The sequence below is a fragment of the Aquarana catesbeiana genome, linkage group LG10, assembly GCF_042186555.1.
Source record: "Aquarana catesbeiana isolate 2022-GZ linkage group LG10, ASM4218655v1, whole genome shotgun sequence".
Lineage (NCBI taxonomy): Eukaryota > Metazoa > Chordata > Amphibia > Anura > Ranidae > Aquarana > Aquarana catesbeiana.
The window spans coordinates 115619640-115646844 of NC_133333.1; the positions used below are offsets into that span (position 1 = coordinate 115619640).

General features: G+C 42.0%; 1 protein-coding gene across 2 annotated transcripts in view; it reads right to left on the minus strand.

Moving 5' to 3' along the window:
- Positions 1–27205, minus strand: part of CEP164 (centrosomal protein 164) — a 276967-nt gene that overhangs the window by 224705 nt on the left and 25057 nt on the right. For both annotated transcript variants that reach the window (XM_073602488.1, XM_073602489.1), the window contains exons 3-6: positions 14672–14783; positions 13863–14070; positions 5085–5249; positions 4296–4412 (exon numbers count right to left, since the gene is read on the minus strand). In XM_073602488.1, the coding sequence (XP_073458589.1) occupies positions 4296–4412; positions 5085–5249; positions 13863–14070; positions 14672–14783 (602 nt within the window). The remainder of the gene's footprint in view (positions 1–4295; positions 4413–5084; positions 5250–13862; positions 14071–14671; positions 14784–27205) is intronic.

The window sequence follows — 27205 nt, forward strand, 5'->3', positions numbered from 1 at the left end:
GAAAAACACATTTCAAAAAAGTTATAAATTGATTTGCATTTTAATGAGAGAAATAAGTATTTAACCCCTTCACAAAACATGACTTAGTACTTAGTGGTGACAAAACCCTTGTTGGCAATCACAGAGGTCAGACGTTTCTTTTAGTTGGCCACCAGGCTTGCACACATCTCTGGAGGGATTTTGTCCCACTCCTCTTTGCAGATTCTCTCCAAGTCATTAAGGTTTCAAGGCTGACGTTTGGTAACTCATTATTCACTCCCTTGTTATCTCTCGCCTTGACTATTGTAACTCCCTCCTCATTGGCCTACCTCTCCGCAAGCTATCCCCTCTTCAGTCTATCATGAATGCCGCTGCCAGACTCATCCACCTTACCAACCGTCCAGTGTCCGCCACTCCTCTCTGCCAACCCCTCCACTGGCTTCCCAGTGCCCAAAGAATAAAATGTAAAACACTAACAATATCGTACAAAGCCATTTACAATTCTGCCCCAAGCTACATCACCGATCTTATCTCCAAATATCACCCAAACCGTCCTCTCCGCTCCTCCCAAGACCTTCTGCTCTCTAGTTCCCTCGTCTCCTCCTCCCATGCTCATCTCCAGGACTTCTACTGAGCCTCTCTTATCCTCTGGAACTCACTACCTCAATCTGTCCGGTTATCTTCTACTTTGTCCACTTTTAGGCGATCCCTGAAAACTCATCTCTTCAGAGAGGCCTATACTGCCTCCAGCTAACAACCAAATCTTCTACTCCAGTTCATCCCTCACAGTCCCTACCTTTTGTTTCACCAGCCCCTCCCTCTTAGATTGTAAGCTCGCAGAAGCAGGGCTCCTCTAACCCTCTTGTTTTGAATTGTACTGTTGGTGTAGTGTCTTCCTACATTGTAAAGCGATGCGCAAACTGTTGGCACTATATAAATCCTGTATAATAATAACTCGAACCTTCAGCTTCCTCCACATATTTTCTATGAGATTAAGGTCTGGAGACTGGCTAGGCCACTAGAGGACCTTAATGTGCTTTTTCTTGAGCCACTCTTTTGTTGCATTGGCCGTGTGTTTTGGGTCGTTGTCATGCTGGAATACTCATACATGACCCATTTTCAATGCCCTGGCTGAGGGAAGGAGGTTCCCACCAAAGATTTGACGGTACATGACCCCGTTCATTGTCCTTTTGATGCAGTGAAGTTGCCCTGTCCCCTTAGCAGAAAAACACCCCCAAAGTGTAATATTTCCACCTCCATGTTTGACTGTGGGAATGGTGTTCTTGGGGTAATAGGCAGCATGCTGCTTGGCGATAGTCTTGTAGCCCATTCCAGCCTTGTGTTGGTCTACAATCTTGTCCCTGGACAGCTCTTTGGTCTTGGTGGAGAGATTGGAATCTGATTGAATGATTGCTTCTGTGGACAGGTGTCTTTTATACAGGTAACAATCTGAGATTACGAGCACTTTCTTTAAGAGAGATATATAAGACATCTGTATAGAAAACACCTGGGAGCCAGACATCTTGCTGATATGGGATCAAATACTTACTTCAATCATTAAAATGCAAATCAATTTATAACTTTTTTGAAATGTGTTTTTCTGAATTTTTTTGTTGTTTTATCTGTCTCTCACTGTCAAAATAAACCTACCATTAAAATTATAGACTGATCATTTCTTTGTCAGTGGGCAAACGTACAAAATCAGCAGGGGATCAAATACTTTTTCCCCTCACTGTATATAATAGGCAAAAAAAAAAAAAACATCAGCTATCACTTCACCTAGCCAGTACAGAGAATCTAATCATAAACAGCTTCTAACATTTAGGTTAACACAATAGTCTTTGTTGAATACACTTGCATATACAGCATATGAGAGACTGCACTGTCATTGCAGGTAGTTCTATAAAGTACTTTCTGTCTGTAGCACTCTCTTAGTATAGGATATTAGCTAAATTTAGTTTTTGGCTTGCTCTTTAATCAGAGGTGCAGTGATCACTCACCTTGTTCTGATCATGGTTTCACAGGCTAGTAGTTTGTTTCCCCCTGCCTATGGGAGAAGCTTCCAAAGCTTAGGGCAGGAAATGCATGGGCACGAGGGGCAGTATACCACAAATTCAGTGGAACAGTTGAAGAATTGGTTAAAATTAGTTAAAATGTTTTATCCTTAGTAGTGAAATGTTTTTGTTTGTGCTGTACAAATTTGCAGGTTAGGCAGTTGAGCTTGCGGCATTGGTAAATGCCCTTGATATCGAGGAAAGTAGGTGTGGCAGAAGGTTGGGGTCTGCTGGTTTTTAGTTTGCTAGGAGCTATTTTTTCTTTTAGGTTTTGGGCTCTTCTGTATGTAATTTTGGGTTTTTCATCAAGGCTGTTTTTAAAATGGGGGTCTTCTAGTAGTATGCCCCAATGTTTTTGAAGGATGTGTTCCATCTTTCTGTGTGGAGTATGGAATTGGGTGATAAGTCTGGGTGCTTGGGAGAGCAAGGGAGATTTTAGATTCTTGGATTGCGGTATTTCGCTCAGGAAGTGGTTATAGGCTTCGTCCACTAGGGGGGCAGGATAGCCTTTATCTGAGAACTTTTTCTTGAATGAGCTGCTTTGTTCAATGTAGTCTTCCAAACGGGTGCAATTATGTTTCAAACGGCAGAATTGGCTTTTTGGTATGTTTGAAATCCATCAAGGGTGATGGCAGTTGTGAAAATGGAGGTAAGCGTTGCCTGCAGTAGGTTTCATATAATTCTTAGCATGGATGAGATTATCTGTGTGGCTTAGTTCAAGGTCCAGGAAGGCGAGGGTGTCTGGATCGCAGACAGAAGTAAAAGATAAGCCTAAGCTGTTGGTGTTGCAGTATTACCACCTGCCCCCGTACTTCTTCACTATACTCTATAATTAATCCGCTGCATATGTGCATGCATGCGTATGCATATGCGCTTGCACTCATGCGTTTTTGACGCTTGCTGCATGCGTTCCCACATGCTTTATACCCCTCCCCATTTCTCACTCCATTCTCATCATCCTTGCCATTTATATTCCTTACCATATTTATTTACCCATAATATTCCCTCCATGCATTTATCATTTATTCCGTCCACTCATTCATATTTTTCACCCATCTGTCACCTATAATCTATTAACTATTTCATTTTTTTCCATTATCTTCCACTGCACAAAAACTTTTTTTTTTTTTTTTTTACATTTTTTTACACCTTTTTTATATATGTATGTATATTATGTATGTATAATATATATATATATATATATATATATATATATATATATATATATATATATATATATATATATATATATATATATATTTTTTTTTTTTTTCCTCTGGTTTTTTTTGTGTTTTTTTTATTATTTAATTTTTTATTTTTTACTTTTTAATACTTTTTTAATCCTATTTTCTCTATATATTTTTTCATATATTCTAATATATTTTTTAATAATTTTTTTTTTCTTATTTATTTTTTATATCTTTTATATATTTTTGTCACAACTTTTTATTTTTTATTTGCACAACCATCCCTTATCCTCCAGTTTTCTCACGTACTTTCCCGCATTACTTTTCTTTCTTTCATTATTATTTTTTCCCATTCTTATTTTCTCCATTCTCATCATTACTTCCCCCCCCCCTCCCCCTTCACCTCTTTTTTTCCCACCCTGCCATAAAATCCGCTTTTACACTCCCTTGTGAGCCACATGATCATTCCATTTGTCTACCTCATTACAACTCCCTTTGCCTTACTACGATTGCACCAGCCTGCGTGTGTCTGACACACACACCAACGCTGCTTGACAGATCAATCCTACTCTGCACCCCGCCCCTTCCCCCTCCCCTTTTCCCTATATAATCAGGACTTGTCATGGTCGTCACACACGCCTGATGAAGGAGCACGCATGCTCCGAATGCGAGCGTTACGGCCATGCCCCCCAGCTCTCCAGCATCTGTCATCTCCACTCACGGACCAGCTGACGTTTTGTCTGACGGAACTACATACCTCGGAGCTTCGGACGCCACCGAAAGCAGCCGGGGAATGACTCCTCCACAGCCCAGAGGTCCACCAGATGTGTTCTCATGATGTTAAAGAGTAACACTACATGCCTGTTTTTATTAGCCTAAATGTGGGTGCATATTTTACATTATCAAAGTATTTTGTACACACTAATACCCTTAGAGAGGCGCTGCTCTTTTTTTCCGCTTGACACCCTCCTTAAAGTTACAGAAACACAGAAGAATCTCAGACTTGGCCAAGGCCTCCAGTGTATGTCTACCCCACCTTTTTCTCTATTAATATATTACCATGGCTTCTGCTTACCTGATCTTCACTTTCTTGGTCACCATTTTCATCTTCCTCTGCCAGACCAGGTAAAGTAAGAGTTACTCTTTCCTCTGAGAGTCTTCCTGTGGTTGTCTTGATGTATGATGTTGTTTTCTAGTGGTATGTAGCAAAGATTAATATACAACAATAATAAAAATACGGCACTTTTCCTCCTTTAAGAAAGAGTCCAAACACTTTACATCTAAGCTTTACATGAATGATTAAAGAAGAATTTCACTTCTAGTAAAACTGTCATTAACAGACTCTCCACAGTGTGTTCCACAAGGTTAAATACTACAAGCCCTGCTAAAGAGATCCTTTATTGTGCGGTCCTACCTATTTAAAAACAATCTAAGCTAGGCCCTCCATCTACTGCTCCCCCGTTCATTCCTGTGGCAGGGGCATACTCCTATTGATATCTGGGCATTTTGTAATGTCTGGACTTTGGCAGAAAGTTTACTTTTAAATGTTTTATTAAGTAAAGTTCACAACAAAGAAGCCAATAGGAGGCCAGACGCTAAGCCAACAAAAAAATCAAGCAGGAGATCAAATATTGTCTCCACCAAAACTGAAAATATAAAATCCTGAGGTTCTTATTATATTAAAATTGCAAATTGTGTTAGAAAAGTGTTATGTACTTCAGAAAGTAGTATATAGCTAAACTGATTAATTTAGGAAGAACACAGCAAAAAAAAAAAAAAAAGTCAAAAGTATGGTCCACAGATTAGTTTAATGTAGCAATTGATGGGACAAGTCAGTACCTGTGTAAATAGTTCTGTTACTTACACCAGATGTTCCACCCAAAAGATTGTCAAATCCACCAGAGCTTCCTACACTGCTACCCTGAGATCCTCGCATTCCTCCAGAGCTTCCAACCGAATCACCCATTGAACGTAGAGGAGCTAGACCTCCCATTGGTCCTTGCACAGGTCCAAGTGGAGATCCAAGAGACTGTCAGAAAAAATAAGCAACATATAATTTACTAATGGTAAGAAACTGTAAATCGTGCATACCTATGCAATATATATATATATATATATATATATATATATATATATATATATATATATACACATACACACACACACACACACACACACACACACACACACATTTACACAGTATCTGACAAAAGTGAGTACACCCCTCACATTTTTGTAAATATTTTATTATATCTTTTCATGTGACAACACTGAAGAAATTACACTTTGCTACAATGTAAAGTAGTGAGTGCACAGCTTGTATAACAGAGTAAATTTTCTGTCCCCTCAAAATAACTCAACACGCAGCCATTAATGTCTAAACTGCTGACAACAAAAGTGAGTACACCCCTAAGAGAAAATGTCCAAATTGGGCCCAAAGTGTCAATATTTTGTGTGGCCACCATTATTTCCCAGCACTGCCTTAACCCTCTTGGGCATGGAGATCACCAGAGCTTCACAGGTTGCCACTGGATTCCTCTTCCACTCCTCCATGACGACATCACGGATCTGGTGGATGTTAGAGACCTTGCACTCCTCCACCTTCCATTTGAGGATGCCACACAGATGCTCCATAGGGTTTAGGTCTGGAGACATGCTTGGCCAGTCCACCACCTTTACCCCAGCTTCTTTAGCAAGGCAGTGGTCATCTTTGAGGTTTGGGGTCATTATGTATTGGAATACTGCACTGCGGCCCACTCTCTGAAGGGAGGGGGTCATGCTCTGCTTCAGTATGTCACAGTACATGTTGGCATTCATGGTTCCCTCAATGAACTGTAGCTCCCCAGTGCCAGCAGCACTCATGCAGCCCCAGATCATGACACTCACACCACCATGCTTGACCGTAGGCAAGAGACACTTGTCTTTGTACTCCTCACCTGGTTACCTCCACACACGCTTGACACCATCTTAACCAAATACGTTTATCTTGGTCTCATCAGACCACAGGACATGGTTCCAGTAATCCATGTCCTTAGTCTGCTTGTCTTCAGCAAACGGTTTGCAGGCTTTCTTGTGCATCATCTTTAGAAGAGGCTTCCTTCTGGGATGACAGCCATGCAGACCAATTTGATGCAGTGTGTGGCATATGATCTGAGTACTGACAGGCTGACCCCCACCCCTTCTACCTCAACAGCAATGCTGGCAGCACTCGTACATCTATTTCCAAAGACAACCTATAGATATGACGCAGAGGACATGCACTCAACTTCTTTGGTTGACCATGGCAAGGCCTGTTCTGAGTGGAACCTGTCTTGTTAAACCGCTGTATGGTCTTGTCCACCATGCTGCATCTCAGTTTCAGGGTCTTGGCAGTCTACTTATAGCCTTATACAAGCTGTACACTCACTACTTTACATTGTAGCAAATTGTCATTTCTTCAGTGTTGTCACATGAAAAGATAGAACAAAATATTTACAAAAATGTGAGGGGTGTACTCACTTTTGTGAGATACTGTATATATATATATATATATATATATATATATATATATATATATATATATATATATATATATATATATATATATATATATACACATATATACATATATATATATATATATATATATATATATATATATATATATATATAAAAGGGTGTTTCATTTTCTAATGGAAACAAATAAACTGTAAAAATTTTGCAGACTTTGCTTACGCACCGAGTCGGAGTGATGTAAAAGATATATATGCTAAATTTCAAGAAGATAATATTTAGAGGTTGCACACTTTGATCTGTTTTGTAAAAGTAGGCAAAAAATAAGATTTTTCAATGTTAAAGTGGGTTTCCACCCAAAAAACAAAAATACCTGGAAAAATTCTAAAAAATAAAACAAAAAAACATTTGGATATTTTTTTTTTTCACTTACCTCTAAATGCCTGTTGCTAGGTGGTCCCTCGTAGTCTGCCTGTTCCTTTGCCTGAGCTGGTGACATCACTTCCCCCTCGGCACAGGAAGGGCTCTGCTCTGCTCCCTCCCTCCTGTCAATCATCTGGGACCCATTACAGGTCCCAGGTGATTGAGCGGCCAATCACGGCGCGCGGCGCCGCTCGCGCATGTGCAGTGGGTGCCAGGCTGTGAAGCCACAGCCCGGCGCCCACAGTTGAAATGCCAGCGCCGACGAGCGGAGGGGGGGGACGAGCGGGGCTTCGATCCCCCGCATCGCTGGACCCAGGGACAGGTAAGTGTCCAATTAAAAGTCAGCAGCTGCAGTATTTGTAGCTGCTGACTTTTATTTTTATTTTTTTTTGACGGCCCCCCTGGGTGGAACTCCTCTTTAATTACTTTTATTGGGAAAACTAGAAATCACAAACTTAAAATACTATTAAAATTATACACTAAGATGAATAGGTAATATGATAGGCAAAACATGTGTTATATTATTCAACTTTGCAAGATGCAATCCCTTGTTTTGTTCGCTTGGTGATGACTTTTCTGTGATGCTCGACTACCCTCAACAAGAATTGTTTTTGTTGTTCATCCCTGACCGATTCGTTATACTTTTTTATCAGAGCAATTCCTCTTTCTGCGGTATCATTGACAACCTTAAGAGCGTTCACATGGCTTCTTAGAGAATCACTGCAGTATTCTGACACGTCATGGATCCAAACAATTCAAAGAACGTCTTTGTTTTATTAGTAACGAAATGGCTCAGGTCTTTTCCTTCAAAAACCATGCTTTTACCCTCTAATCGTTTCACTTCCTTTTTCTGTGCAGGTTTGGTTTCTAAATTTTTAGTCATATTTTCCTTAACAGCCTGAGTAATACGTTCGTCCAAAAAAGCCAAACCTACGTTTGTTTCTGACAGATAGGTGTCTCTTAGTAACTCTGAGAGCACATTTTTTGATGTCTGCATCTGGGTAAGTGCTCAAAAGCTGTAGCATATCCAAATCATTCTTTGGAGCCCATCGACTTACAATTGCCTCATGCCAAAAGCGAACATATATGAGGCTGACAAAACGTGCAACCCGTTTCATTCCTTCCAATTGTCGTTGAGGAATATTCAACTGTTTAGTGAAAATTTTAAGTGCATATATTGCCTGTGCCATCCACCTTGCTTGATGCAGTGCCCCAGGGATCCTGAAACTGAAGTCGTTTTTAGACCAACCTCCTAGGTACAGGAGTGAAAGTTGTAATAACTCTTTGTAGTCTTCTCTTGGATGACTTCAGTCTTTTAGGACATTTTGGATGTAGTTAACCGTTTTCACTCGTTCTTCTAGAAAGCCTTGAACGGGACCATCCAGCATTGTTGTATATGACTTCTTATCAAGTGAAGCCCACAGACTTTGCTTTTATAAAAGTGATCAATGTGTGCAACCCCTAAATATTGGACCAAGGAACTCTCCAAACAAGTAAGGGACAATGTTGTTGAGAAGTACAAGTCAGGGTTAGGTTATAAAAAAATATCCAAATCTTTGATGATCCCTAGGAGCACCATCAAATCTATCATAACCAAATGGAAAGAATATGGCACAACAGCAAACCTGTAAAGAGACGGCTGCACACCAAAACTCACGGACCGGGCAAGGTGGGCATTAATCAGAGAGGCAGCACAGAGGCCCAAGGTAACTCTGCAGAGCTGCAGAGTTCCACAGCACAGACTGGAGTATCTGTACATAGGACCACAATAAGCTGTACGCTCCATACAGTTGGGCTTTATGGCAGAGTGGCCAGAAGAAAGCCATTACTTTCAGCAAGAAACAAAATGGCACGTTTTGAGTTTGCAAAAAGGCATGTGTCCCAAAATGTATGGAGGAAGGTGAGCTGGTCTGATGAGACTAAAATTGAACTTTTTGGCCATCAAAGAAAACACTATGTCTGGCGCAAACCCAACACATCACATCACCCAAAGAACACCATCCCCACAGTGAAACATGTTGGTGGCAGCATCATGCTGTGGACATGTTTTTCATCAGTCGGGACAGGGAAACTGGTCAGAGTTGAGGGAAAGATGGATGGTGCTAAATATAGGGATATTCTTGAGCAAAACCTGTACCACTCTGTGTGTGATTTGAGGCTAGGACGGAGGTTCACCTTCCAGCAGGACATTGACCCCAAACACACTGCTAAAGCAACACTTGAGTGGTTTAAGGGGAAACATGTAAATGTATTGGAATGTAGAAAAATTATAAACCACGCTAAACAAAAATTACAGTTGGTAAGGTGGAGGTCTTAACTAACACCTGCAAATATTATAAAAATGCAAAATCAATATTAAACACAAAGAAAAAGTCCAGATATTTATGAAATGGAATCAATCTTCAAAGGTAGCAGGATGTTCAGCTTATTACAAGTAACGATCCAAAATGAGCTAAGATTGCCCTTACCAGAACATCAGTAACAATGAGCGGATGGCATCAAACCCAGCCAGGGCCTTTGGGACGAAAAATCAAACTGCACCGTCCGTTTTCAAATTGTAGTCCCCTCAATGGATGTAGGAGAAAAAACAACACAAAAAACGACTTGCGGTGGTAGCCAGGCTTTATGTCAAACTAGGAACTAATCGATGATTGACAGGGGACACTTTGATTCATCCGCATTAGCCAGGAATCCGTACCATCAGTTTACAACCCAAAATATAAATGATAAACTTTCCATGGTGAAATACGTTTAAAACCAGATTTAATGAATAAGGTAATGCACTTACAGAATAAAAGAACTTGTATCGCATAAAGTACAAATCGCCGGCCGGCATAAAAACATGGGAGCGGAGCTCGTCCTACATCCTGGTCACGTGGTAGCGTCACTGCGTGCGTACCCAGACGCGTTTCGCCATCAAAAGGACGTTTTCAATTAGTCCCCGTTTACTGCTGCTTAATTTATATATGGTCCTAGCGCGGAATTTTTTACTATAAAATGTATTGGAATGGCCTAGTCAAAGCCCAGACCACAATCCAATAGAAAATCTATGGTCAAACTTAAAGATTGCTGTTCACAATCGCAAACCATCCAACTTGAAGGAGCTGAAGCAGTTTTGCAAGGAGGAATGGGCAAAAATCATAGTGGTAAGATGTGGCAAGCTCATAGAGACTTATCTAAAGCGACTTGGAGCTGTGTTAGCCGCAAAAGGTAGTTCTACAAAGTATTGACTTTAGGGGGGTGAATAGTTATACACATTGACTTCTTCTGTTATTTTGTCCTATTTTTTATTTGCTTCACAATAAAAAAAAAAAAAAAATCTTCAAAGTTGTGGGCATGGTCTGTAAATTAAATGATGCAAATCCTCAAACAACCCATGTTAATTCCAGGTTGTGAGGCAACAAAACACGAAAAATGCCAAGGGGGTGAATACTTTTGCAAAGCAAGGCAGTGCCTTTGGTTTGTCTGTGGATGCTTAGGTGGATTGGTTAGTGGTTGCAGGACCTTGGCCTATATCTCCCCATCAAGGCTCAGCACTGTAAAGCTATGCTAGCAGTACAAGCCCTGACTTCATTAAGTTTTAAATCACTAACCAAAAATAAATATGTAAACTGGACTACTGATTTCACTGCATGCCTGTTGTTGACATAGAACTCAAAAAGTAATAAACCCAGAATCAGCCAGATAACAACCATTTTCAGACAGAGTTGAGTACTGGAAGCCCTCATGTTTTTCCCATAACAGGTTTTCTTTAAAGTATATGCCCAGTAGAGCTGCACGATTCTGGCCAAAATGAGAATCACGATTTTTTTGCTTAGAATAAAAAGATCACGATTCTCTCACGATTCTCGCGACGTAAAATTTTTCACATTATACAAAAAAAAAAAAAATTGGCTAACTTTACTGGTTAGATTTTTTTTTTTTTTTCATTAAGGTAATTTTTTCCAAAAAAATTGCATTTGAAAGACCGCGGCGCAAATACAGTGTGACATAAAATATTGCAACAACCACCATTAAAAAATTAAAAAAATATATATGTTTGGGGGTTCTAAGTAATTTTCTAGCAAAAAAAGATTTTAACTTGAAACCAACAAATGTCAGAAAAAGGTTTAGCCCCCGTTCACACCTATGCAAATTAGATGCGGCTTACACCGCATCCAATTCGCAGGACATTTTAAAATACATTCATATGAATGCATCTGGTTCACATATGTGAGTTGCATTCGCACTGCGCATTGCACAAAAAACGTGTGCGTTTTCTGGGCATTGCGGTGCGAATTACAAGCCCATTATCTTCTATGGGAACGCATCTGATTCGCAGATGCATTGCGTTCTGAACATGGATTTTCTCCTTCTCCTCACTACACCTCCCCCTCCCCCTGCTCACTGATCCGCAGCTAAAACGCAGAGGAACCTATGAACAACTGATTTTCCTCTCCTCTGATCTTCCCAGTGAAACCTGAGCTTCAATTTGCACCGCACATGTGTGAACCCAGGCTTAGTGTTTAAGGGGTTAAACTTTTTTCACTTACACAGGAAGTCTATTCCATTGACAAATTGTCACAATGTTTATACTTAAAGTGGTGTTCCGGCCGAAATTATACTTTTTAAATAAAATACCCCTATAATACACGAGCTAAATGTATTCTAATAAAGTTAGTCTGTAAATTAAGGTCTGTTTTGTTAGTTTATAGCAGTAGTTTGTTATTTTATAAATTTACAGCAGGCCGTGGCCATCTTAAGTGTGGGCATCTGAAGCCAGACTATATTTCTTCCTGGATCTCATCCTTGCAGATCTCGCACATGCTCAGTGCAGCACAAGCAGTGTAATAGGTTTAAGGTCAGGTTTCCATAGCAACGGCAGTTTCAGAGGAAGTTGCCGCCCCTTCCCAGAAGGCATTGCAAACAGGAAATGATGCGATGGGCCGCGGCCAGGGAGGAGGAAGTGAAAAATGAATACAGCAGATATACAGTAAGTGCTGAGAAAAAAAATAAAAAAATATCCAATTTGTTTACAGTGCACAGTTTAGTGAGGGATGCTGAAGAGTTGTAAAAGTGGGTGGAACTCCACTTTAAGTTCAACTGATAAAGAAAGTTTTGTTTCTTGGCAGACTACCCAGTTTTTCTCTTTCTTTCTTTTGAGGGCTGTGGCTTTAGAAGAGCAGAGATAATTCTTTGCATAGAAAGAATTGTGAAACACTTTAGTCAAGATCGCGATAACGATTCTTGACGATTAATCACGATAACGATTCTTGACGATTAATTGTGCAGCTCTAATGCCCAGCCAAACCTTTTTAGTTTTGGATGTGGAGGGGAAGGATAAGACCCTCTGTTGATATTCATGGTTAATTGGGGATATTGTTTAGCCGTGTGTGTGTGCATGTATTGTGTAGCTATAAACAGACTTTTTCTGTTCTGCTATCAATGGTCAGATGTGATTCCACAGCGCTCTTCCAACCATACTGCAGAAACAGGAAGAGATAGCCCAGCTGCTGCACACCTCACCGGGCCCAAGTGTTTAGGAGGTAAAAGGAGCCTCAACTCGATTCGGCTAGACCACGACCCCCATGATTAAGCCCCAGGGGCGGTGTGAAACATGTTGGAGTCGTGGTCTGAATTAATTGAGCTAAGGCTGCTTTTACCTGCTAACCACTTGGGCCAGGTAAGGTGTGCGGTGGCTGGGCTATCTCTTCCTATTTCTGCAGTATGTTTTGGGTTTGGACGAACCTCTCCTCAGCCGGCACCCTCACTAGTTAGTGGCATCCAACTCATCGGACCTTGACAGCCGGAGCGGGGACTCTTAAGCATTTATCATGGGTCTCTTCCAACTATACCATTTTACTGCATATAGACATATGTTCATGTATCTAATATTATATTATATTGGTAGGGTAGGGACCGGTCAAAGAGGGATCACTTTAGTTGGCCAGCTTAAAAATGCACTGCAAAATATTTAAACCAATAATCCTTGTTTTTAATGCAAAAAATTTTTTAGTAGAAGTGTGTATACAGCAGTGTGCAAAAGGTTCATTGAGAAGTTGTAGCAACAAAAAAAACACATGCAGGTGAAACAGCTACAGTGCAGGAGAGTGCAACATTCAGAAAAAGAGCAAGAGTGATTTTTTTTTAGGGCTTAAACACATGGTGCTTAAAAAATGCAGCTTTCACAAGCATTCAGCATTCGTTTTTTTAAACTCTGTAAATGCACCTCTATGTTGAAGAGGAGAGTTTACAAGCAGAAAAAAAAAAAAAAACACACACACACACACACACACACACACACACACCAAAAAGGAGCTTTTGAGCAGCTTTTGCATGCATATACACGTAAACATAAACGTAAAGGTACTCCAATGGCCAGTAGAATACATTTAGGTTCAAGGCCATGCGCACATAAAAGCGTGGACGTATGCAAGTTTGGAGGCACTATCTCTGCCAAGTTCTGGCAGAATAAATGTAGCATACTTGGAACATAAATTAATATATCCATGTGCATGAGGTTTCTAGATGTTCTGTAACATAAAAGTTAGATCAATAACAAAGAAAAAAACAAAAAATAATGTTAAAGAAAACTCTTCTTCAAGTATTTCAATAACATCTGTCACCAATTGCACCTCAAATTTGAAACTGCAGATTTTTGTGTTTACTATAAAGACTATATGGTGGCCTTTGACAGGGCACATGTATGCCTCATATAAGCAACTGTGCCAGTCTGTTCATGACTTACCAATACAGGCTTGGGAATATCCTTTGGTTTCTTATCTTTCTTCTTTTCTTTTTTTTTCTTTTTTTCTTTCTTCTTTCCTCCACCTTGACCCTGAAGCTTGTCTCGTTCCTGTGCAACAAGTTCTCTATAATGCTCGTCTATGGGATGGTCCCATGTGGACTGGCCAGTTGCAAAGTTGAAATAATAGATATCACCTGTAACATCCTGGCTGAAAAAAATCAGGAACTCTAGGTTAGTATAAGCATATGATCTAATGTAAAGCAGTAAATAATATTAAAACAAAAAAGGTAGTTAAAGGAAAAAAGGTAATGTGCAAAGTAAAATCTAACATTAGTGCTAGACATGGCTGCCGATAAGAGGGTAGCACCGGCCCATCTGTACAAGGCCCTGGCCCCATAAGTTCCACAGGGAAGACTGGAGTGGTGGGTGCAATTACTGGAACTGATCCCCTTGCGACTCCCCCTGCAGGCCAGACAGCTTCTCCTCCTTTCCCTCCTGCTGGCTTTCAGCTGCTGAAGGTTCCTAGTAATTGCAACGCCCATCCCCATCGCTCTAGGGTCCCCCACTTCCACAAACCAACCCCTCTTCCCTTCCTGCTGCTTCGATTCCCCCTGTGTGCCTCCCCCCCGGCCCCACAGCGCTACTGGCTTCTTTTCCTCTCCTTCTCACCGGCTGTCAGCTGCTGCGGACCATAGAGAAATCAATGTCAGGATGGAGATCGTCATTGATGCCACACAGAAGCAGGAGGAACCTTTTTGTTACTGCAATGGGACACATAAAAATATGGATTTTTGAAGATGTTTCCTTACCAAGGCTTCCAGTCTGGTGGCAAGGGAGCAACAATTCCCTCCCGAGCCAACCACATAAGCTCAGGTTCTGTGTCTGGATTGATCCCAATCATTCTTGCATATTCTTGAATTTCTGGAGAATAGAACATAGGAAGACAAAAATATTTAACTGTAAAGAAAGGTGTCACTAAATAGGCTGATACTAGTTGTCCAGTATAAAACAATTCTGAATGATGAAACACGCAGCTGTAATTATCAAAATTTTAGGCAGGATAGAAATTACTTGGGATAACATTTTTAACTGAAAGGGAGAAATTAAATCCTACCTAAGTAATCCCCCTCAAACGTCTGCCCAGTCCTAGGCATCAATTCACATCACAGTTGTAGAATGCAAGCTTTAAGGAGTAACTAAACCAAAAAAATAGGATTTTTATAACAGCTTACCTGTAAAATCCTTTTCTTGGAGTACATCACGGGACACAGAGCACCATAGTAATAACTATGTGGGTTATAGGCCACCTTTAGGTGAATAGACACTGGTATAACCAAAAAGGAAACAGGAAGTGCCTCTCCCTATATAACCCCTCCCATACCGGGAGTATCTCAGTTTTTGTAGCAAAGCAATATATACACATATCCCAATAAGAGGGGAGCGACCTCTGTGTCCCGTGATGTACTCCAAGAAAAGGATTTTACAGGCAAGCGGTTATAAAAATCCTATTATCTTTATCGTACATCACGGGACACAGAGCACCATAGTAATAACTATGTGGGATGTCCCAAAGCAATGCCACCTGAGGGGAGGGAGACACAAAGCAAATAACCGTTGCCAGGCGTGAGGACCTATACTGCTTCCTGCAGCACATTAAGGTGGTGTCCTCCTGCCATCTTACATCCATTTGATAAAATCTTGTTAATGTATGTACTGATGACCAAGTAACGGCCCTGCAAATCTGAGCCACAGAGGCTTAGTGATGCACTGCCCATGAAACATGAACTGCCCAGGTAGGGTGCGCATTAATCTTAAAGGGAGGAACCCTTCTTATCAGGCCATAAGCCTGACTAAAGATAAAAAATGAATCAGCGCGAAATGGTATATAACAAGAGCAGCAGCTGAACACCAGGGTCAAAGTTCAAATCCCTCAGCAGATATTACAAAACAGAAAGTGCAGCGCTAGTAAATGAAAATGAAAAATATAAGAAGCAAAGACTAAAAAAAACAGGATAAAGCACAATACAATCCACCACAGTGTGTGAACAATCAGTCCGTAAATCCGGTCCACATAAATCTTCAAAGTATAGAAAACTGCATGCTTGCAAAGACAGTGATTCCAGGAACCCACCACCACGGTAACAAATGGCCTCTCACCTGATGTAGTGGACCCTTTGATTATAGAGGGTCAGAAAACGCTTTTTTCATGAACCAATTGGTATGCAGCATATCAATCAAGGACCAGGTACAGGACACTCCAATACGGCCATATAAAATAAAAGTGGCAAAAGGATAGTGCTCTCCGTTTGATAAACTCTTTATTCAATGTGTAAAATCATAACACTCACATAGGTAGTACTTGATACAGGCAGACAAGCGATAATGAAGATCCTCCGATCTTCCGAACAGCATAACAGATGCGCAGTGGCCGCGGGTGACGTCACGACGTTCCTCGTTCTGGACGCGTTGCGTCCCAGTGGGCGGGGACTTCATCAGCAGACTTCATCGTACCTGGCATATAGCGCGGGTGCCCACAACGTTCCTCATCTGCTGATGAAGTCCCCGCCCATTGGGACGCAACGCGTCCAGAACGAGGAACGTCGTGACGTCACCCGCGGCCACTGCGCATCTGTTATGCTGTTCGGAAGATCGGAGGATCTTCATTATCGCTTGTCTGCCTGTATCAAGTACTACCTATGTGAGTGTTATGATTTTACACATTGAATAAAGAGTTTATCAAACGGAGAGCACTATCCTTTTGCCACTTTTATTTTATATGGCCGTATTGGAGTGTCCTGTACCTGGTCCTTGATTGATATGCTGTATACCAATTGGTTCATGAAAAAGGCGTTTTCGGACCCTCTATAATTAAAGGGTCCACTACATCAGGTGAGAGGCCATTTGTTACCGTGGTGGTGGGTTCCTGGAATCACCGTCTTTGCAAGCATGCAGTTTTCTATACTTTGAAGATTTATGTGGACCGGATTTACGGACTGATTGTTCACACACTGTGGTGGATTGTATTGTGCTTTATCCTGTTTTTTTTAGTCTTTGCTTCTTATATTTTTCATTTTCATTTACTAGCGCTACACTTTCTGTTTTGTAACATAAGCCTGACTAATCCACTTAGCAACAGTAGATTTCGATGCTGCCTGACCCTTTCTAGGGCCTTCCAGCAACACAAACAAAACATCAGTTTTCCGTATCTGAGCAGTCGCTTTCAGATAGGCTTTAACTGCTCTCACTACATCGAGAGAGTGTAATAATTTTTCTTCAGCAGAACGAGGTTCTGGGAAAAAATATAAGGTAAGGAAACACCTTGATTTAGATAAAACGCCGATACTACCTTTGGTAAAAAGGCTGGGTGCGGACGCAGCACCAACTTATCCTTGTGAATGGTTAAGTATGGCTCGTTACAGGAGAAAGCAGCTAATTCTGATACTCTTATAGAGTCTCTTAGAGGTTATTGCAACTAAGAATACCAATTTTCTTGTCAAAAGGATCAAAGGGACATTCCGTATAGGTTCAAAGGGTTGTCTTTGCAACACCGACAAAACCAAATTCAAATCCCATGGGCACAAGGTTACCCCTTGTATGAATGCCCGGACTAAATAATGCGAAGCAAGCAGACTTTGGAAAAACACTGCCAAGGCCAAAACCTGACCCCCGATTGTACTCAAGGCCAGCTACATTTCTACTCCTAATTGTAGAAAGGCCAGAATTCTTCCTATGACATACTTACGAGGATGCCAACCCTTGGTTTCACACCAAGTGACATAGGCCTTCCAGACCCTGTAATAAATGGTCCTGGATGCCAGCTTTCTGGCATTAATCAGGGTGATTAATACCAAACCTGAAAGCCCCCAGTTTTTTCAGAATGTGGGCTTCAATAGCGACACCGTTAAATTTAGTGTTTGTAAGGCAGGATGGAATACCGATCCCTGTGACAGCAGGTACGGACGAGTCGGAAGAGTCAAAGAATCCCCTACTGCCATTCTCACAATCCCTGCATACCAGGGTCTTCTGGGCCATGCCGGGGCCACTAGGATTACCGGCTTCCCTTCTTCCCTGATCCCGTGAAGCAGCCGTGGTAGCAGCTGAACTGGAGGGAATGCATAAAATCAATGAAAACCGATTCAACGGGGTCACTAACGCATCTACTCTGAGTGCAAGTGGATCCCTTGTTCTCGCCACGTCCGGCGTCCCCCATCTTTGGCATATGGCCAAAAAGACATCGGGATGTAGAGACCATTTTCCCGGCTGTTGACGGCTCAGAAAATCTGCCTGTCAGTTTTCCACTCCTGGAATGTAAACTGCAGATAGGCTAGGAACATGTTTCTCTGCCCAAGACAGAACATGGTCGCCCTCCCTTTGGGTTGCGTGGCTTCTGGTGCCCCCTTGGTGATTGATATAGGCCACTGCTGTGGCATTGTCAGATTGTATCTTGACAAGAGAATTCTGCAACCTGGATGTCCATGCTATTAGAGCCAGACATACTGCCTGAATCTCTAGGATATTAATGGGCAAGGTCTTCTCGGACTCTGACCACTTCCCTTGAGCAGTGGTCTCTTCTAGAACTGCTCCCCAGCCCCATAGGCTGGCATCCGTTGTTACTACTTTCCAGGAAACTAGAATGAAGGATTTCCCCTTCTGTAAATTCCTGGTTATCAACCACCAGTTGAGACTCTGGCGTACCTTTGGAGCCAGATTCATTGGATAATCAAAGGCTTGCATCTGTTTGTTCCAAGCAGACAGAATACTGTGTTGCAACAGTCTTGAATGAAACTGGGCATAGGGAACTGCTTAGAAGGAAGCTACCATCTTCCCTACTAATCTCGTACATAGGCGAAGGGAAGGACCCTTCTTTGCCTTGACCGCCTGGACCAGCTCTCCTAGAGCATTGACTTTTGCCTGAGGCAAGAACAACCTTTCCTGGGTTGTGTCTACGATCAGGCCCAAATACTGCAGCCTTCTTACTGGCTGTAAGGATGATTTCTCTAGATTGAGAATCCAACCCAGGTGTCTCAGATAACTGACTGTTCTGGACAACCCCTGATTTAACCCTGCTATTGACTGATCTAACAGTAGCAAGCAATGGGGGGGGGAAGCGAACTTAGGACTTTAAATGGGACGCAAGGGAAAGTTTGCGCCCCTATCCTTAATATCATGAAAAAGAGGGGGGAAGGTTGCGACTTTGAATGAGGTGCGCATGATGCAGCCCAATCACACTCACAGAGGTGCAAACATATGTATGTTTATTAGGGACCAATGATCAACATGGCATAAAAACGCATTGCATACATTAAACATAAAAAAATCGCATATAGACAATAAATCTATGTATATACAACCATAGGACATGGGTAGGTACAATTATGCATCTTAATCCCCCAAGCAAGATAAAAGTCATGTGAAGTAATTTAACCCTTTCATGACTAACCCTATTTTTGAAATTTGGTGTTTACAAGTTAAAATCTGTATTTTTTGCTAGAAAATTACTTAGAGTTCCCAAACATTATATATATTTTTTTAGCAGAGAATCTAGAGAATAAAATGGCGATTGTTGCAATATTTTTTATCACACGGTATTTGTGCAGCGGTGTTTTAAACGCAAATTTTTGGAAAAATGACACTTTCATGAATTTTAAAAAATCCAAACAGTAAAGTTACCCCAATTTTTTTGTATAATGTGAAAGATGATGTTACGCCGAGTAAATAGATACCAAACATGTCACCCTTTATAATTGCACGCACTCGTGGAATGGCGACAAACTACGGTACCTATGAATTTCCATAGGCGACGCTTTAAAAAATTTTTACGGTTACCAGGTTTGAGCTACAGAGGAGGTCTAGGGCTAGAATTATTCCTCTCACTCTGACGATCGCGGCGATACCTCACATGTGTGGTTTGAACACAGTTTACATATCCGGGCGCGACTTCCGTATGCGTTTTCTTCGCTGCGCGAGCTCGCGGGGACAGGGGCACTTTAAAACATTTTTTTTTTTTTTTTAATTTATTTTATTTATTTTTTTACTTTATTAATTGTGTTTAAAATTTTTTTTTTTTTTTTTTTTACTTTTATTGCTGTCACAAGGAATGTAAACATCTATGGATGCTAAACAGAAACTAAAGGCTGTTTAGCCTAAAGAGGGGGGGGGGGGGGGGAGGGGAAAAGATCTTCCCCAGGGACTTTTAAGGTGCTATTTAATAAACAGTATATTCAAAAATTCTGTACAATCATGTTGAGTAAAATTAGTATTTTTATTGAATCACATTTAAAATATCCATGCCTCACTTGAAGAGTGAGACATGTTTGTAAGAACAGTACGACATGAGCAATGTCACCCAAAATTATTCACATTAGACAGTGCAACAAAAAGCAACTACTTAAAGGTGCCAAGACAATCTGCCGCTCGACATGTTTCGCTCTAATACGAGCTTCTTCAGGAGTTTAAAGGCAATGATTGTGGTGGACTCAGGCTGTAGCACACCAATCCGTATCCATAGATACTTCAATAGAATGACAAACTGCTGCTAGTTTCAAACCGGGGGGTTCTCATATGTGAGGGGTATCGCTGCCATATTGTGACCACAGGGGAACATAAAGTTTTAAAAAAGGGCCCTAGAACATAAAAGTATCACGGCAAAATCTATGGATGCTAGAACCTCTCCTCCCCATAGGGTGGAAACAATTGACCGAATCAACTCCATTCGAAAGGAGCGAATGTTTAGGAAGTAATTCAGATTCCTGAGATCTAGAATGGGTCTGACATCTCAATTTGGTTTTGGTACCATAAAGAGAGTTTAATAAAACCTCATGTCCCTCTCTGCTGAGGGAACCTTTATTATTACTCCCTGATACAGTAATCAGTCCAGTGCCAGAAATAAGGACCTTTTCTTTACTGGGTCCTTGGGAACGTTTGATCTTAGAAAACGCGATGGTGGAAACTCTTGGAACTCTAGTTTGTAGCCTAGGTTGGGGGGTCCTGACCTCCTGAAATGATGGGTGGTCCCCCCAAACCCCTCTGATGGCTGACAGAGCTGGAGATAGCCTTTGCTGACACTGAGCACAACAGGGGAAGCCTGGAATGTTGGAAGCCAGGTATGATGCTTTAACACCCTCTAGTGGCAAACACAAGTAAGGAATCGGATACTCATGTTAGAAAGACAAAGTGAATTATAAATATATATATATATATATATATATATATATATATATATATATATATATATATATATATATATATATATATATATATATATACACATATATACATATACATATATACACACACACACATTCCTTGTAATCGTTCTGACTTGCCTGATCCTGCCGCAGGACTGCTGGAAATTATCACAGACAGATCCAGCTTTCACCCATCACGGTGGGCTGTGTCATGCCAGACCTTCAAGGACCGGGTCCCCTTTCACGGGTCCACTCCCTTGGACCTGTTCAGCACCCTGCCGGAGAACTCTTTGGTTGTATAAACATGACTAAGGTTCCAGGTCCCAGGGTTCAGCTCTCAAAGAGAAGTATTACAGGCCAAAACCTTGTTTCTTCTTCCATGAGGCCCGGGTACCATCCATTTTGGCTTTCAAGCACTTTAGCTGGACCTGTTTGCACAGCTCCTTGATCCCGTCAGTGATTGCTTAGCGGAGCTCTCTTAGCATTTCATCACCCGTGACCAACACCTTAGGAACTGGTGAAAAAACTGAGGTACTCCCGGTATGGGAGGGGTTATTTAGGCAGGGGCACTTCCTGTTTCCTTTTTGGCTATACCAGTGTCCATTCACCTAAAGTTGGCCTATACCCAACATAGTTATTACTATGGTGCTCTGTGTTCTGTGATGTACGATAAAGAAAAAAATGTTTTTAGGCTAAGAGCACTTTCAGCAAGTACAGAAAATACTTGGTGATCCTGTCAGAAATCCAGTGTAATTGTCAATTTCTCTGAGCTGCGCTGAAAGCCAAACAATCTTATCTTTGTACCACAGACTACTAATCCCATCATCCTCCATGTAATGGAGATAGTCAAAGGGAGACCAGCATGGGAAAAACACATGGCTCCCTCCATACAGTGGGGCATCAGACTCCAAACGATCACAGGTGGCTGGCAGCCATTGCGGCCCCCAGACCCGCTGATTGGCTCCCGCTGTGTCCAATCACAGCGGTAGAGGGTCGCCAGTGGCGCGCGCGCAAGCCCCAGGCCTGTAAGTTGTGAACAACAGACAGGTACATTGTTTCGCGCAGCCGGGCCGTTCTGGCAACAGTATATGTTCGGTGGGCGGTCTGGAAAGTAGTTAAGTGCATTTCTTCTTGAAGCAGGTTAGAGCTTTGTAGTTCCTGGCTGGCTTGTGCCATATTATTGATCGACCAAAAATAAAAAATGTATTATATATGGCAGTTTACTATTTCTTAGATGTGGTGGCTATATTACATTTCTATTTGTAGAACACACTTCCTGTCCTAGAGAGACAATGCTTACTCACTGAGCTGTATTTACAGTGGTGAAAATAATTATTTGATCCCCTGCAGATTATGTAAGTTTGCCCACAAAGAAATGAAGGGTCTATAATTTTCATCATAGGTGTATTTTAAATGATAGAGACAGAATATCAACCAAAAATCCAGAAAAAAAACACGATACGAATGTTATAAATTGATTTACAGTTCAGTAAGTAAAATAAGTATTTGATCCCCAAGCAAAACATGACTTAGTACTTGTTGGAGAAACGCTTGTTTGCAAGCACAGAGGTAAGACATTTCTCGTAGTTGGTTACCAGGTTCGCACACAGCTCAGGAGGGATTTTGGTCCACTTTTCTTTACAGATCTTCTCTAAATCCTTAAGGTTCCTTGGTTGTCGCTTGGCAACTCAAAGTTTCAGCTCCCACCATAAATGTTATATAGGATCAAGGTCTGGAGACTGGCTAGGCCACTCCATGACCTTAATGTGCCTCTTCTTGAGTTACTGTTTTGTTGCCTTGGCGTTATTTTTTGGGTCGTTGTCATGCTGGAAGACCCTCCATGACTCATCTTCAGTGTTCTGGCTGAGGGAAGAAGGTTCTCATCCAAGATTTTACAATACATGGCCCCATCCATTGGCCCCTCAATTCGGCAAACTCGGCCTGTACCTGTAACAGCCCCAAAGCATAATGTTTCCACCTCTGTGGTTGACCTAGGGGTTATGTTATTAGGGTCAAATTCAGCATTTTTCTTCCTCCAAACACGGCGAGTTGAGGTAATGCCAAAGAGCTCAATTTTGGTCTCATCTGACCATAGGATTTTCTCCTAATCCTTCTCTGTATCATTTAGATGTTTACTGGCAAATTTCACACGGGCCTCTACATGTGCCTTCTTGAGGAGGGGACCTTGTGGGAGCTGCAGGATTTAAATCCATGGCGGTGTATTGTGTTACCAATGGTTTGTTTGGTGACTGTGGCCCCAACTGCCTTAAGATCATTCACAAGCTCCTCCCGTGTAGTTTTGGGCAGATCCCTCACTTTTCTCATGGTCATCCTTACCCAAAGAGGCAAAATCATGCATGGAGCTCCAAACCAAGGGTGGTTGATGGTTATTTTGTATTTCTTCCATTTGCAAACAAATGCTCCAACGGTTGTCTCCTCACCAAGCTTCTTGCTGATGGTTTTGTAGCCAATTCCAGCCTTGTGCAGGTCTACAATCTTGTCCCTGATGTCCTTTGACAGCTCTTTGGTCTTGCCCATAATGGTGAGGTTTGAATGGAAGAAAAAGATTCTGTCGACAGGTCTCATTTATACACATAACGAGTTGTCATTAAGAGAACCTTCTTAAATTGACAGGACTAATCTGTGTACCACATGAGCACATACTGTAGCCAGTCTGTGGGAGCCAGAATTATCGTTGGTTGGTAGGGATCAAATACTTATTTTACTCACTGAACTGCAACTCAATTTATAACATTTGTATCGTGTTTTTTTCTGGATTTTTGGTTGATATTCTGTCTCTATTATTTAAAATACACCTATGATGAAAATTATAGACCCTTCATTTCTTTGTGGGCAAACTTACAAAATCTGCAGGGGATCAAATAATTATTTTCGCCACTGTAAATACAGCTCAGTGAGTAAGCATTGTCTCTCTAGGACAGGAAGTGTGTTCTACAAATAGAAATGTAATATAGCCACCACATCTAAGAAATAGTAAACTGCTATATATAATACATTTTTATTTTTGGTCGATCAATAATATAGCACAAGCCAGCCAGGAACTACAAAGCTCTAACCTGCTTCAAGAAGAAATGCACTTAACTACTTTCCAGACCGCCCACCGAACATATACTGTTGCCAGGACGGCCCGGCTGCGTGAAACAATGTACCTGTCTGTTGTTCACAACTTCCAGGTCTGGGGCTCGCATGCGCGCCACCGGCTACCCTCTACCGCTGTGATTGGACACAGCGGGAGCCAATCAGCGGGTCTGGGAACCGCAATGGCTGCCAGCCACCCGCGATCGTTTGGAGTCTGATGTAAACAAGGCAGACCGTCGTTCTGTCAGACAGGGAGAGAGAGCTCTTGTGTTCCTGCTAATCAGGAACACAGATGTCTCTCTTTCTGCAGTCAATCCATCCCCCACACAGTAAACAAGCAGACCCAGGGAACACACTTAATCTTTTGATTGCCCCTGATGTTAACCCCTTCCCTGCCAGTGTCATTTATACAGTGACAGTGCATTTTTTTAGTACTAAGCACTGTATTAGTGTCACTGGTCCCCAAAAAGTGTCACTTAGTGCCCGATTTGTCTGTTGCAATGTCCCGCTAAAAATTGCTACTATTACTAGTAAAAATAAAAATATCCCATAGTTTGTAGACGCTATAACTTTTGCGCAAACCAATCAATATATGCTAATTGGGATTTTTTTAACAAAAATATGTAGCAGAATACATATTGACCTAAATTGATGAAGAAATTAGATTTTTTACAAATTTTTATTGGGTATGTTTTATAGCAGAAAGTAAATAATATTTTTTTTTCAAAATTGTCGCTCTTTTTTGTTTATAGCGCAAAAAATAAAAACTGCAGAGGTGATTAAATACCACCAAAAGAAATCTCTATTTGTGGGAAAAAAAGGCTGTCAATTTTGTTTGGGTACAGCGTCGCACGGTCGCGCAATTGTCAGTTAAGGGGTTAAAACCTTCCAGGGCTGAAGTGGTTAATCATAACTTAGTAGTTTAGTGACTTGGTATTTCAATGTAGGGTTGAGAATCACATTAGGTCTGAACTTTAGGCAAATATAATAGAGAAAATACTATTTGATCAAGTTATGTATTTATTTTAAAAAAAAAATCTCTATGGGGTATAAATCTGAAGTAGTAAATATGATTTCCTGACAGACTCCATGGCAGCAACGTGTGGGTTAAGTCCCGCCTCCACTACCCTATAGGACACTACTCCCATAAATCTTTGCTCCCTGCCCATGGCCGTGTTCTTTTTTTGTCCTCCTCCGTAGGACCTAGGTTGGTCTTCTACCTGAAGATTTACTCCCACACGCTCTGATGGCCGAGTAGCGACTTGGGACTGGAATGTCGCTAGACTCCGTTAAGCCCTAGCTATTAGCGGGGTATGGAGCGGGCACTGGAAGAAGCGCTGGAGGAAGCCAGGAACCTAGCCACTGGCAGGCAGGCTGCGCATTGGTCTAATAGCCCAGCTAACTAGCAGGTGACCTTGTTTGCCCACGAGAAGTCGGTGATCTTCTTACCTTCGGCCTTGGTGATGATCGTGTGGGGGTGGTAAGATTATGGCTTTCTCTTCATGGCAGCAGTATTTGTTTATTTTTTTGTCATCCATAGCTTCTGTGTTTTATTTCCTGATTTTGTTGTAGCTAAGCATGGCGGCTGGTTCCTCTGCGTTCCAGCCGCCGTTTACTTTCGTTTTCGCCCGCTCGGCCGTACTGCGCATGCGCGAGTACGGCGTGAGAGCGAGGCTTGGTTCGCGCATGCGCGGCAGCGGCAAAATGATGCTAATCGCGCATGTGCACTAGCGCCGCGCTCGCTGCGGCAATGATGTCACAGGGGCGCCTTATTTAAACAGGGGAATAGCCTACAAGCCTTGGGAATGCTTGTGGGCTATTGCGACGACTTCCCCTAGTCCCTAGTGATTATTATCCTGGTAGGTGGCTCTCTGTGGCTGGTGGGGAAAATTCCTTTCTACATCTGGCTTCATTATGACTATTGTTACAGCTCTGATGGAGGCATCTAGAGATATGGACTCTCCACCGCTGTTTGTGGCCAGCCCTCTCACCAAAGGTATTGCGGGCCGGGGGGGAGAACCTGTCTTGGTCGTCCTAGATTACCTTTATCTGTATCTTTTTGTTTCTTGTATTTCCTTTATGCAGCCCATCCAGGTCAGAACAGCGACGCAGCTCTCACAGGGGAAGCGACTCTTCAAAATCGCATCACCAGCGTTCTTCTTCCAAGTCTAAACACCAAGGCTCACCCTCAAGATCTGGGTGCCGTAGCGAGGATCGGTCTCGCTCCTCCAAGGCTCACTCCAGCTGTTCAGCTGCTAAGGTTTGCTGGGGATGTAGATCACAAGTACCTCCTGGAAGATCTCTTTGTGATCTTTGTTTTTCCAAGGCTTCCAATGAGAGAGGGAGCACGGACCAGCAGCTCAAATCCCTGGTCGAAAGGGCTGTTAAAGAGTCTCTTAAAGGTATCGGGTCTAGCCAGACCCCCGTCCCTCAAGCAGAGTCTCCACAGTCGCCAGTAAGGGACTCACAAGTTCAGGACACCTGGGAGTCGTCTCTACCAAGTCATCCTTCAGTTGCGGCATCGGACAGTGAGTCCGAGGAAGATACTGCCGGTGTGGGGTTTGACTTTGCTTTAATCTCCCCCTTGGTAAAAGCTATTAGAGAGGCCTTGAATTGGGAGGATCCTATGGCCTCTCCTTCTAAACAAAGAAAGTATTTTAAGCAACTAAAGAAGGAACGTCTCAACTTTCCATTTCTCGCCGAACTTGGTGAGGTCATTACGGATGAATGGGGCAAGGTGGAGAAAAAGAATTCTTTGCTTTCAAAAATTCTTAAGCTATACCCCTTCAAGGAAGAGGAAGTCAAGCATTTGGAGTCGGCCCCTCTGGTGGACGCAGCTGTGACGAGGCTAGTAAAACATGTTACACTCCCCTTAGAGGATACGGTTTCTTTTTTAAAGATGCCTTAGATAGGTGGATTGACTCTGACCTAAAGAGAGTCTACCTCATGGCTGGTATGGCCTGTAAGCCAGCTTTGGCTCTGGCCACAATGTCCAAGGCGATGGAAGTCTGGTCGGACAGTGTGGATGATACTCTCAAGAGCATTTCGGATGAAGCT